Source organism: Fulmarus glacialis, unplaced genomic scaffold, assembly GCF_000690835.1.
Source record: "Fulmarus glacialis isolate BGI_N327 unplaced genomic scaffold, ASM69083v1 scaffold16768, whole genome shotgun sequence".
In the NCBI taxonomy this organism is placed as follows: domain Eukaryota; kingdom Metazoa; phylum Chordata; class Aves; order Procellariiformes; family Procellariidae; genus Fulmarus; species Fulmarus glacialis.
The window spans coordinates 22,699-36,910 of record NW_009227736.1 but is presented as its reverse complement, the minus strand read 5'-3'; the positions used below and the strand labels follow the sequence as shown (position 1 = coordinate 36,910).

General features: G+C 35.1%; 1 protein-coding gene across 1 annotated transcript; it reads left to right on the top strand.

Annotated features, from left to right (window-relative positions):
* Window positions 1-4,386: 4,386 nt before the first annotated feature.
* LOC104080755 (transient receptor potential cation channel subfamily M member 7-like) lies at window positions 4,387-11,971 on the top strand. Its single transcript, XM_009583259.1, has 7 exons — window positions 4,387-4,461; window positions 6,876-6,914; window positions 7,403-7,601; window positions 9,268-9,481; window positions 10,030-10,154; window positions 10,761-10,932; window positions 11,793-11,971. The coding sequence occupies exons 3-7, from the start codon at window positions 7,458-7,460 to the stop codon at window positions 11,969-11,971; spliced, it is 834 nt and encodes a 277-aa protein (XP_009581554.1). The 5' UTR covers window positions 4,387-4,461; window positions 6,876-6,914; window positions 7,403-7,457.
* The last annotated feature ends 2,241 nt before the right edge of the window (window positions 11,972-14,212 follow it).

Here is a 14,212-nt window from a genome sequence, read left to right as displayed (position 1 = left end):
TCTGTTATTGATGCTTTGGAGTGCTAATGCTATTGCTGAATCAAAAATAACTAATGCTAAAATGGCTATGGTAAAACTTCCACCTGTTGTAAAAGGCTGTGGGATTATTTTGGCATTTAGATACTGCCAGAAGTTGGAAGTACTGTAGTCAGGCACATTCTCTTGAGTTTGTAGTTCAGCAAATAGTTGTGTAAGTTTTGTTTCAAATAGCAGTTATAATTATTTCAGCACTTGTGAAACTGGTATGAAAGGACTTATTTATTGGAAATAGTTTAAAGTATTTCCTTTAATCATGATCCCAGGGTGAGTATATCTCTCCTAGCTTATTGAATCAAATCTATGTGCTTTTTGTTTCTTGAAGTTCTTTCAGAAGTACTGAAAGACACAGTGAACTTTGTTGTCTGCTCAGAAATCAGTGCAACCAGAATGAGGTATCTTGCATAACCCTCTACAGCTTAAAGACTGAGCGAAAGCCTTGTTGGACACTTCAGGACTAGGGGTTAATAGTTACTGTAGTACATCTTCCAAAAGTAGAAGGTAAGGGGTTTTGGTGTGCAGATGAGATCCTGCCAACATTGATTGCTAAGACGACTTAATTTGATGAAATTTTCATAGATATCATACCTGAAGGAAAAAGATAGTGAGTTCTGGAATAATACTAATTGTATTAACATTTTTCTTGTAAGTCTTAAATTTTATTTAGCTTGAGAGATTTGAAATGCACAGGAGAGAATCTGGAAAGCTACGTTTTTTTCCTCAAGATGCAAGTTTGAAAGGAAAGAAAGTAAACAGTTGAAAAGTAGCTCATTATATGTTGATACTACTTGTGCTTTTTGCTAAAATCTGACCATATGTTTTTGGGGGAGGGTTCACAGTTTCTCTTTTCCCCCTTTTCTTTTCTTTTTCTTGAATAGCAGTACTACAGAGCTCACTGTATTGAGAGCTCCTGACCCATGTTGCCTGTAACCATCATGTAAGGTACGCCTTCTAAAATATACTAGCAAAACAGATCACTCCAATCGGCAGAAGTTGCCCCATTACTGGAAGCAGTGTTTAAGAAGTGTAGTTGTGTATGCTGTAAAGATGATTAAAAAGCTTTAATAAGAGTAGGCAATTTTTTAAAAGTCTGATAACTTGCATATTGATTTTTGACTACTGACTTGATCTCCTATTTTAACTTAATCTTTAGCTGATAAGGAAGTATTTCTTAGAGGTAATTGCTGCAACTAATTTATCTTGAACAGTGTCCTCACATCATCTTCCTTTTTCTTGTCATCACAGGAGCATTATGTAATAGTAGTTCTTACTTACAGGGAAGGCAATACCGTGTGTCAGTTCTTCCTACATTTTACCAATTTATGGGAAATGTCTCTCACTTACTCTGTTCTCTTTTTGGTCTGGTTCCTGCCCTCCCCCTCCCTCCTCCCTCCTGCTTTTTCCCCTCTCCTCAACTGAAAACAACACTCTGTAATTACCAAGTTCTGTATAAAATCTCTTGCCATAAAGATTGGTAAGTGTACAGGAGTGCTTCTGGAGACAGTCTAATTTTACCAAATGAAAACTTCCAGGTATGTTTTTTTAATAACATTACAGAGCCTCGTCCATGTAAATAGCATAGATGTACCCATGCTATACTGAAAAGACTTTAACTACTGAAGAATAGAGAGAAATCCTTGATGAGTGGTTAAAACTGTACATTCTTTAAGATAAAAATCAATTTTTTTTTTTTTAAATTTTCAGATCTGTTTATTATGAAAAGTGGTGTTGCACATTGTGAGCCAGTATTCCTTGTCCCCAGCTTTGATCACCACTTAATAATAAAGCAATGTTGCATGGAGCAATTGACGCAATTACTTGTGGTTTATATACCTCAGATTTCAATATCTAGCATGTTATGCCTGTGATAGCTTGCTTCAAGGTGTGGTTTTAGCCAGCTGACTAAAACGTTTAAGTATTAAATTACTCTTCTTTATCTTTTTGTATTCTGGAGGATCTGCAGAGTTCATATGTAAGCTTAAACTACTACAATGTTAAAGTAATGATCTATACAAGATCTCAGTTTCAAGAAATTCAGTTCAAAAATACATACCCATATAAACAGTGGGGACACTCAGCTAAGCAGAAAGCAGCTTCCAGAACTGGGATTCATATCACAAAGGCTAAGGCTTAAAAAAGTACTATGAGAGGAGGAAGCTAAAAATTTGGACTGCCTACTATACTTGTATTTTTACATATAGTATGATAAACATATATAAATGTACATATACACATATATCAAATTTATTTTTGTAACACTGCTAATTTGATAAAGGTAGAGAAGAGATAAACCTATTTTGAGCCCAGCTCATACAGGTGTCCTAGGAAATACCCAGCTCCTTTGTGGAAAGTGATGTGCTTCTCTTTTCTTGTCCAAGAATTGAGGAGAATGCTACTGAAAGATTAGAGATGAATTTTGAGGACAGCAGATGAAGAGATCTTCTCTTTCACAAGCATGTTAAGAGTCAGTCACTTCGATCTTCTGCTCCAAAGGAGAAGGGAAAAAAAAACAAATCAAAAAAGAGGCAAAAGCACCATAAATGTAATAGAACCCTTTCATAACACCGTGTTTGCATATAATGTCTAATATCCTGCTTTTCCCTTGCTAGGCCTTCTTTCTTTCTCTTTTGCAACAGCATTCTTTCCCATGTATAGGTAAAGGAGGTAGGACAGTAGCAAATAATGGCTTTGGCTATTTATTCCAGGTGTTTAAAATACTAATTTAAATGTAAAATATATGGTGTAAGTGCTCATTCTGTTGTTTACAGTTCTTCTTCCCCGCCATGATTCTTCCCTGTGGATTATGCCTCTACCTTTCTCCTACCCTTCTTTCTCTCTTGGGAAGTGCCTGTACCCTGCAACTTTCCTTCCTGCTTGGAAGAGACTGGTGGCCCTTTTAACGTGAAGACAGAAACTGGAGCAGCAGTTTGCTGCTGTCTTGACAGATTCATAGTCAGAGTTCACTAAGACAAAATATTGGAAGGACATCATGATGAATAATGTGGGAAAGATCTGCTGAGTCTGGGAAATGTTTTGAAAGAGGGTGGGCAGTTGAGGAGCAGTTTTCCAGGGGCCTGTATTAAAACTAGCTGGTACATTCTTACTTGTAGTAATTTCTCTGTATTATCTTAAACTGATCTTGAAATTGTGGTGCGTGAAAAACCATCCATCTTTACTGAATCTTCTGTTATAACAGATATGGAAAAAAAAAAAAAAATCTTAATTTTTTCATAGTTTCCACAGACCTCTATTTAGATACCTGTGAATAATATACATCAGTCTTTTTTCCCCTCATTGTAAAATAGAACAGGTATGAAGTTTCTCAATTTTTTCTAAAGGTACAATGTAAATGTAGAACAGGGCATGCTGTAAGCAATGAAGTAATTTTAATGTAATCTTAATAAGGATTTAAAGCAATATTGCATAAGGTGCAAATTGGCATCCCAAGATTTTTTCTTGTTTTTAATTACTAAAAATCATGTCCGAATTCCTTTCCCAATGTGTTGCTGAAACATGACGTAGCCATTGGGTGTTATGCATATTGTTTAGCATGTAATCCTGAGATTATCATGTAAGATAATGTTACATGGTTGTTTAAAGCAACTGAATTTATGTCCAGCTATTAGAATAGGTAAGCATTTGAAGAAGTAAACATCCTTAATTTCATGTTTCGGAACACGTTTCAAATTTAAGCTTAAAACACAGCTTAGAGATGCTAATTAAATTTGTTTATTGAAATGAAAAGTTTCTTGATGAAGAACAAAGATTATGACCTATTTATTGCTACTAGAAAAGATTGCCAGTGTTGTTAGAAAACTTCCTTACCCACAATTTCAAGATGAAAATTTTACTTTATTAGAAAGGTAAATAGATGAAATTACTGTTATCTCAGTGTAGTGCAGTTAATTTTTAAAAATTGTAACTGATTTTCTTTTTTTTTTTTTAGCAAGGTAGGTAAACAGTGTATTTTGAAATTGTTTGGGGTTTTTTGGTAATCTTTATTTGCGTATTGCAAATATTTGCTTTTTAAATGTTAGCTGTGAAAAATATTACTTTGGATTTTAACAGATTTGTGTATAAAATAAGTTACATAATGATTCTGGTTATCTCAACTTTTAGGCAGTGTGAAATGCTTTTATAGGGTCATATATGGTTTTGTTAGTTTTTGGGAGACAGCAAAACATTAAATGACAATTTAACTTCTTTATGTTAGACACTACTTGCCTTCACCTTTAAATTAAAAAAACCCCTCATGTTCTAATTCTTTTTTCCTTAAAAAGTATTTTTCATTGCAAAGTTGTATGATTTGTATTTTTATAATACTGTTACACTTTTTATTTTTCAGTCCCAGAAATCCTGGATAGAAAATACTTTCACCAAGAGGGAGTGTGTGTATATTATACCAAGTTCAAAAGACCCCCACAGGTAAATGAGAAATGATGCAAGAACTCATTGCTGCTCTTTAAAATTAAAAAAAGTCAGTATTGTAAAGAGAGTGTATAATAGATTTTAGGACTAACTACTCTAGCTGTATAAAATACTGTCTTTAGTTCACTCTTTCGTGACTGGGCATTGTCACTCTTTGTGTCTAGCTTGGATTCTTTTTTTTCCTTTTCTGAAAGTCCTTTGGCATTGCAGAAATCTCTGATAAATGTTCCCCTGTTCTCTTTGCTGCTTCTTACCAGTCTTCCTAGTGATGTCTATGGTGTGCCTACAGTGTGGGCGTTTTGTAACTTTTTTTTTTGTGTGTGGCATAGTTCTGAAGTCAGAAAGTCTCATAGAGATATACTCTATTGGAATTTAAAGAGTAGCAGTATGAATGTGGGGTGAAGTGTAAAAATAAATCTGACGGTGCAGGAAAAAGGGATGAAGAATTCATAGAAGAATAAAGAAAAACAAGAATCATGGTGGGAGAAAAAAATACAAAACACAGACTGAAGAAATATTTGCTTCCAGGGAAGATAGATAATGTAAGAACAGTTCGGATATCAAAAGATTTCATGTGGTAATTTTTCATCTAGTAATTTTTCATCCTGAAGTTCTGTAAGGAAAAAATGAGGCTGAAAAATGGGGAAATATGTTTCTACAAGGGAGGCTGAGACTAATGAAGAATATTTTGCATATCTCACGTGCTGCTTCTACCTTATGCTAAATTAGAGATGTGAAATCAAGCAAGTTAGTGATACCTCTAACATACCTAATTGGTAGAGTTTACCTTCACTAAATGTTATAGGTATAATTTTAAGAGCTCCTACAATGATTGAACTTGATATGCATGGTCATGACATCTGTGTCACAGATCAAATAAGGTCAAATTGAAAATAGATACAAAATCGGTATTTTAAGGCAGTTTTGTGTCCCCAAAATGTTTACTACTGTCATTGTGGATTTCAGATCAGCTTTTTTTTTTTTAGCTTCGTATATTTGAGAGCACCTGAGAAACCATTTCTTCTGAACTTCTGAAAACTTCTATTTCAGTCTTTTCCATGAAAAAAGTTATAAATCTCTTTTGTTCTATTGGGGCAGAGTATTATTTTTCTTTTAAGAACTTTGTTTTTAGGCAGAAAAAGAACAAAGTAAATGCTGTAGAATTTTTAAGTTATTGTAAATAATTCACCACATTCCTTGGAACCATGTGACATTGAGAAGCTTTTAGAATTTATAGCCATGATTGTAGCACATGGAAAATTTGCAAATGCAAACAAAGTAATTAGGAAGTTGTTAAAATTTCCAGAGCATTTCACAGGGAACAAAATGATCTTCAAGACTTGCCCTTTTAGTTTAACCCATTTGTAGTGTACAACAGACTTTACAACTTTTCCATCAGTTTCTAAGAATCGCTTACTGTTGTTCGTGAATTATGCGTAAACGAATCAAATGTAGACAGGAGTATTCGGTATGTTTTATTGATCTGTACCTTCTAGTATAAATAATTATACTTCAATAACTGTTAAGAGAAGATGTAAAGCTGTAGTTCAGTATTAAAAGCATAGATGATTAATAGCATAGTGTAACTTCTATAAAGGACAAAATTAAAAAATTGTTTATGCTTAAAGTCTGAAAACAGCTTAAGAGTACTGTATAACATCTGTATTTGCACACTTTTGCATACTAGCTCTTAACCATAATTGGTTAACAGCTGCTTATGAAAATTATGGAAAACAGTGGTATAAATTTATCTGCCATGTTAATTTTAAATGTTAAGAAAGGTGTTAGCAGGAAAGCACAGAAAATGTTTAAGATGGAAGCAGGTAGAAATGAAGAATTCTTTTTATATAATAAACTTCATGTAAAGACACTACTGTATAAGTTTTGTTCAAATATAGCTTTTTCTGCACATGCAACTCAGAAATGATCAAATCACCTTCCCACACAGGCAGTTCAACTTGCATGTATATTAGAAGGATGAATTTGTAGAATAGATGCAACAATGTATAGTTAGAATGAGTCCAAGAAAATGCTGGTCTGTAAAGTAACTTCTCAGCATCTAGCAAAATATTTCAGTTTGAGTACTGCAGGTAATCCAGTCTGAAATATTCCTGGGCTTCTGATATTGATGGTTCAAAGCCTGAAAAGCTGTCTGAAGTCTCAGGACTGAAGCTTTTGCATGTTTATGCGTTTTTACTTGCCAAGTCTACTACAGACATGTAAAATAAAGACAGACAAGTTACCATGTTAAAAACGGGCAAACTTGGGTAGCATGTTTTCCATTTACTGGAGATCTCTTTTGTTCAGTAATCTTTCGGTAAGCACATGAAGTGGTGTGAGTGGTCTGTTCCCCCCTCTCTCCCCTAAAATTGAAGCTGAAGTTTACTCATATATTTAAATATTTCTTATAGATGCCTTCCAGGATGTCAGATTTGTCAGCAACTTGTCAGGTAAGAGTTCTTTGTAATTACAATATTTATGATTTTTTTTTTCCATTAAATAAGCGCTTTCATAATAGGGTTTTAAAAAGTTTTGATCAATTTTGCAAATGACAAGTCGGTGAAAGGTTAGATATAAACCAAATATAACTAGTAAAGAACAGTCTGCAATACGTAGATCACGGATTTATAAATGTTATATAAATTATTTGGCTTCAAAGAATCAATTTTCTATGTCCTGACTACTCAGTTTCTTCTGGCCTCCAACTTGCTATCTCAGTGAGCTTCAATATTTTGCATAATGATTATGTATTGTAATTAATTCTTGCTATAAATATTTATGGCAACAAGGCTTGCTTTGGAAAAGAGGTTTATATAATACTTAGAATCTTTGCTTTCTAAATCTGATGTATCTCTGTTATAGATAAAAGTTGTTCTTCTCTCTTGTCTTCTAATAATAGTATTTATTCAAGTATTCTAAATGATATGGTTGGGTGCAGGTGCTGTTGTGGCCGCTTGGTCAGACAACATGCTTGTTTTACTGCAAGTCTTGCTATGAAATACTCCGATGTGAAGCTGGGTGAAAACTATAATCAGGAAATAGAAGAATGGTCAGTGGAAAAACATACAGAACAGACCTCTACTGATGCTTATGGCGTCATCAACTTTCAAGGTGGCTCTCATTCTTACAGGGCTAAGGCATGTATGACGTTTTCTTTTTTTCTTACTCTGAACATGTTGATAGAGATGGTGGATGCTTCATTTAACTTTCGAAATTGAAGGCTGAAAACAATGTCACCCTTATTGTGACAAACCAGTGCCCTTTACTATTCTAGTATTTTTTTTTATTGTGATCTGAATTCTTTCTAACTTCCATTTTAAAATTTATTTTTCATAACGAAAGTTGCTCAGATCTATCAGAATTAGTTGTATTCATGTATAGGCTTACCTTTAAATTGCAAATGGTGGTAAGAATTCATAATCACTTCAGTAAAACATTACATTAAGAATTCAGTGTCACTGTTTTGGACTTCATGAAAATACAGCTTACTCATCTGTGCTGCTTGCTTACTCCCTACTGTTAAAGTTTTTATAGGACCTGTTAAGTAACATCTGCTATCTTAACCCTCTATTCATAATTTTCAAACTCTGAAAAATAATTTAAAATGATTGACAGATGTGGAATATGCTTCTTTAGTAGATTTGTTCAAAATTATTAAAGCATAATTGTACTGATCAGAATAACTAAGTTTGGGTGGGTGTTAGTTAAAAAGAAGCATGTCAATAAATCGAAATTTTGGAAATTCACAAGTGCACATGTATTGGAGAGGCTAGAAAACTGGAAACTCTGACATATTCTCCATAACCATTTTGTAAAGGATATCTAGTTGCGGTAGAAATTATTTAATGCTCGTGCAGTTATAAACTGCAAGGGGTTCTGATACAGTGTGGTTCCTATGGCCAAACTGAAGTGCTTGAATGAGGGAGCCATGTTATTTATGCAGCTGGTGGAGCCCCCAAGGAGAGTCCAGTGCTCTAGGTGAGATCATCTCTGTGGAGAGAAGGGCTCTTAGCAGAATTCTTTCATGTTGGTAATAGCAGCCTGTGTGTTCCTTTGTACGCTTAGTATAGCTTAAAATTGCTGCGAATCCTTTTCTAGGAGTACAGAAATAGCAAGCTGTCTGTACTCATTTCTGTGCTTACTTCTGCAGAGTCCTAGTGGGATTGCTAAAACCATTTTATTGGAATAGTGATGGTTTTTTAGTTAGAACTTGATTCAGGTACGGCTTAATGAATAGCTTGTATTAAAGATGCAGCAGTATTTTTAGCTGATTAGCCATCTACTTAATCTTATGCTGTTAAACATAGCAAGTTAAAAAGCTGCTAGTTTTGAAGTTTTCTATTAAAGAATGTAGCTTTCCTTCCCACCAGGAATAGGGAAGGAAAAGCAAGGAACTATCTTTCTGTAAAACTTTTCACAAGAGACATGTAAGCCTGTCCCCAGTAGATGGCAGAACTTTTATAAATATTTCTGAATTTTGTCTAATTTAAAGATCATCCAATGCTTTCATAAAGACTCCTTTTTCTAGGTCACTGCCAGTAGGATGGAGTAACATAATCTTTCTATAGTCGTTCCCTTTCCAAAACTCACTTTCAAAACTGTTAACTGTCTTGTCCCTTAATTCTGGAGGACATAAAGTAAGTTCATTTATTGCATCTGTCTTGTTTTCAGAAAGTGAATTACATTTTCCATAGCCAGGAATAGGATAATATATCCTGAAGTACATCCTGGTTCTTCTTTTTACTCATTGATTCTGTGATGATTTCTTTTAAGAACCTTTAACTCTTCTTCTTGTGCCTGCAGTATGTGCGATTGTCATATGACACTAAGCCTGAAGCTATTCTGCAACTTATGCTTAAAGAATGGCAGATGGAGTTGCCGAAGCTTGTTATATCTGTACACGGGGGCATGCAGAAATTTGAACTTCACCCACGCATCAAACAGTTGCTTGGCAAAGGTCTTATTAAAGCTGCAGTAACAACAGGAGCCTGGATTATAACTGGAGGAGTCAACACAGGTAAAGAAGTACCAATGAATGTGCACCGTTAACTGGATTATGGTTCATAAGAGCCAGAAGATTTAATGGATGCATAACTTTGTCTTAAAGCAAAGTAAATTTGAGTGAGTTTGGTCAAGTGAAATTAAAATAATACATTTTGAATATGTGTATTTGGAAGTGGGCTGCTGTTTTGCAAAAGAGAAATGGTCTTGCAAAGAGAAATAACACAAAGGTGGGGGGGGGTTGGTTTTTTGAGCTTTTTTGGTTTGGTTTTGGTTTTTTGTTTTGTTTTTTGTTTTTGAAACTGCACGAGGAGCAACTTAATGCAATTAAAACAAGTAATGTACTGAAAACTTTTTAGTTCTTACTAAGCTAATATTTATTTTGTTTAAGTACTGATACATAGTACTTTGTTTCCTTCTAGTAGATGTAGTATGGTGCTCTTTGTTTGGTGTTGTGTCAAATAAGTTCCCAGATCCTTAAAGGCCCAGTTAACTAATAAAATAGTTGTATTTCTCAATAAGATGCGACCTTCAATACACTGAAATCTTTTCGTGCACAAACAGGTGTTGCAAAACATGTTGGTGATGCTCTAAGAGAACATGCTTCCAGATCATCTCGAAAGATTTGCACTATTGGGATTGCTCCGTGGGGAGTGATTGAAAACAGAAATGACCTTGTTGGAAGAGATGTAAGGATAAATTACCTAATTGAAATAATGATTTACCTGACTTATTTTTTTACAAATCTGCTCAAGTGTGTTTTTTTCACTTGCTTTATATCATTGGAATACTTGCTTTAATATGAAGATACATTGGCATCTATGACTTATGCAAGATCATTAGTGTAAACAAGTTGCAAAATGCAAATGCACTACAGGAGGAGCGTGTTCTCAAGTATTTAATCCTTTTTTCCCCCCTACTGGTATTACTGAATCAAATAACAAAAATGCTAAAGTATTACAGAGAATTCACATTTACAGAGGACGCTAAGTTGATGCAGAGTCTTCAATGCTACTGTTTGCCAGAGCAGTCACAAGTTTTCCCCAAACACACCTTTTCAAAGGATCTTTTCTCTGTTATCCTTCAGAACAGAATTATCTTGTGATATAGTTACCTGCTTTCCTGCACAAAGTTAAGAGCTACAGCTGTTGGTGTATCCTGACGCAAGGCATGCTTATATGCGTCAGTGCTTCTTGTTGAACCGCCAATTCTTGTGTCTAGACAAAAAGTTAAGTTTCACAGAAACAAATTTGAATCTTTATAAGTAAAAGACATTGTTTTGTGCTTATACTTAGGTGGTTGCTCCATATCAAACCTTGTTAAACCCATTAAGTAAACTAAACGTCCTAAATAACCTCCATTCCCATTTCATTCTGGTGGATGATGGAACAGTTGGAAAGTATGGAGCAGAAGTTAAATTGCGGAGAGAACTGGAAAAAACTATTAATTTGCAACGGATCCATGCAAGTAAGTAATTCTGATGCCTGAGGGCTGAGTGTTACTATGCTTTAATGAAAAAGGTACTTGCACCAAACATTTGAAGGAGAAAATAGAAAAATCAGTCTTTTGTTTATGGTTCAAGTCTGAGTGATTATTTTGCGAATTTCGACTGCTGCTTTGGACCCTAGATATTGCTAGTAGATTTAGGATTTCTCTGGGACCAGAGAGGAGGGTTCTTTTGAATAAAGTTGTCAATTTTGCTTTGATAAAGCAAATGTATGTCACTTAAGCTTTTAGTATGTTGTCAGACCTTACTGGTCTGATTGATTCATGGTTTTGACACTGATCACTTGCAGTTTCACAATAGGGCAACTGAATTTGTAAAACATCATCTGTGTTTGTGCAAAGAAGCCATGACTTCTTTTAGTGTTTTCCTAGTTATGGAGCAACACATGTGTGTGTCTTCTCTTCTAGGAATGCTTTTGCAACTCCTGTCAGTAGAGGGTTTCCATGTAACTATGTTCAAATTACATATGTGTTGTCATCATTGGAAACTATTTGCGGGGAAGGTAGAAGGGGAGTTCCCTAAAGAAAAAATGTTCACTTTTCTGCATTAGTTCAGGAATATTTCTGTGAAGAATCTCTTCTGATTCGTAGACTGTGTTCCATTGTATCAGCTTCTTTGCAGTGCATTCCTCCCAGCCCAAAGTATAAATAGTGCTTGAAACTGTGCATTAGCAACAGTTAAAATGTCTGGCAGGCAGCATTTTAATATTTATTCAACAGCAGGGACATATGTGATTTATTAAATGTGTAAAATCAATCTTAGCATTCCCTATACACTTACAACATTGTCTGGTTTTTATTACTTATTTGCAACTTTATAGGAATTGGCCAAGGTGTGCCTGTGGTGGCACTTGTATTCGAAGGTGGCCCCAACGTCATACTCACAGTTTTAGACTTCCTTCAAGAAAGCCCTCCTGTGCCGGTGGTAGTATGTGAAGGAACTGGTAGAGCTGCAGACATATTGGCATATGTTCACAAGCAAACAGAGGAGGGAGGGTAAGTCCTAGCACTGCTAGCCAAACTATCAGTCATACATAGATGGGTTTTGAGACCATTCCTTGATGAATTTGTGCAAGAGCTTTCTCTGTGGAAAGACAAAGGCTAAAGGTGGAGAGTGTAATCTTGCCTGTGATGCAGCTTTCCAGACTGGTTGCAATAATAGCTCTGAGTAAAGACCAAGACTTCTTTTCTAGTTCTAGGTTCCTCCCACATACCTTGTACCAGTTGCACCAAATTCTGCGTATGCTTGCTTTAGCAATTCTTACAAAAAGAATAGGAAAAGTGTACACACTTATAGCTTAAATTAAGGGAAACGTCTCGTGTGTAACTTCAGTTATGTGCAGTAATTTTGTGACACCATTGTAACTAGAGCATCCAACTCTCAGTTTGAATGCTCTGTCTGCTTCAACTTCAAATTTTAACTAAACCACAGTAACTTAAGTGATAAATGTGACTGTTCTTAAGTGTGCACAACAGAGTTTTGCTCGACAGAAGTCAGAGCTGACCAGACCTTCCAGAGATGTGAGAATAATATAGAGAATAGTATGTTACCAAACTGCTTGAAAATATCGCTTGACTACCTTGAATGGAAATATTTTCACGCAGTTAGCTGTTGCATAGTAGTAACTTCTCTTGAAAAGGGATCAGGAAGAGTTTCTATATTGTTTCTTCTGAGTAGTCTTAAAACTGAACTTTTTACACACTTCTGTTTAGTGTAGAAAACACTTGTCTGTTTTAAGTGTGGTTTCAAATAATAAAAAGGATGTGCTTGGGCTCCACAATACTTAGTGATTTCTAGTTAGTTGTCAGACTTGCTTAAATCCTTAAACGTATTGGGTCCTTGTTGCAGGGACTGCCTTAGAACCAGGAGGCAGGGATCTAACGTAGCAGTAAACCAAACAGCGTTGTCCATAGTAAGATCAGAAGCAGGTCTTATTCAGAGGGGTGAGTACTTAGTATTTTGTGTCAAAATCTTTTAGTTGAGAGTGTCTTGGAACTGGGTATGGGAAGGAAAGGGAGAGAAGCTGAGTTACTCTCAGGAGGCAGTAGTAGAAAGTTGCAGATTAAGCAACCTGTACTTCTTTCTAAAGGTTACCCAAGATTTTGCCACTGAAACAGTAATAAGTTTATAGATAGCAGGACTTTGAATGGACACGTTGAAACTAATTAAATGCATTGTTGTTCTTACTGTTCATATGTAACAATGTGTTTTCCTGTTTGTTTGTTTCAATCTCAGGAATGTTCCTGAGGGTGCTGAGCCTGAAATCATTTCAACCATCAAAAAGACATTTAACTTTGGTCAAAGTGAAGCAGTTCATTTGTTTCAGACACTGCTGGAATGCATGAAAAAGAAAGAACTTGTAAGTAGATTATAAAAATTTTTTATGCAAGGTGTGTGCATTTGTGGATATAATATTAAATTGTATTTCAGTGTTGTATATGATCAAGAGTCATTTCAAAAATCTTTTCTGGACATAGTGGATCTTCCAGTTATAAAAGATAGTCAAATACAATTTTCGTGTGTACTTTATCTCATGGCCAAGAGAGACAATTCTTGTGATTATTTCTGGTAGCCTGAGTTTGTTGTTGTTTCCAAGCCTATTTGTTTTCAGATGACAGTATTCTGATTTGTTTGTAGTATGTAGGTATTTTGTATTTGGGTTGCTGTCCTTTTTTCTTGCTTTGATTTTTGAAAACCTTGGGACTTTTTTGCTTTTCTTTGGTCTTTTAATTATGACTGTACTAATAGAGGTCTACTATCACTGCGTGCTTAAAGCAAAAGCACTTTATAGAGCTTTGTATGTAGGCTGAGTTCAGGTACTGGTGTCTCATTTGGACATCATATCGTACTGTTCTAAGGTTTAAAATTGTCATATTTGGCTAAACATGTTTGCTGGCAGGTTAATCTCGTAATCTAGAATGAACTGGAGGCTAATCTCATAATCTAGAATGAACTGCAGGCGTAAACAGAATAGTGTGGTGTTTATAGACCATAGAGAATTGTAATCAAAGCGGGAAAAGAAGTTCAAATTGATTGAAGAGTGTAAAAGGTTTCTGCTATGCTTTTTCTTATGAAAGATTGTCTTGTGTGGCATCTTGTTAGGAAAACAATACAGAGTGCACAGTAAAGGTAGGTTTAAATTGAGCATAGGCTTAAATTGCATCGAAGATAAGGTGACTTTTTAATGTATTTCAATTTGTGACATAAAAGACTGGAGCTAATCACCTTTGCCTGAAAATA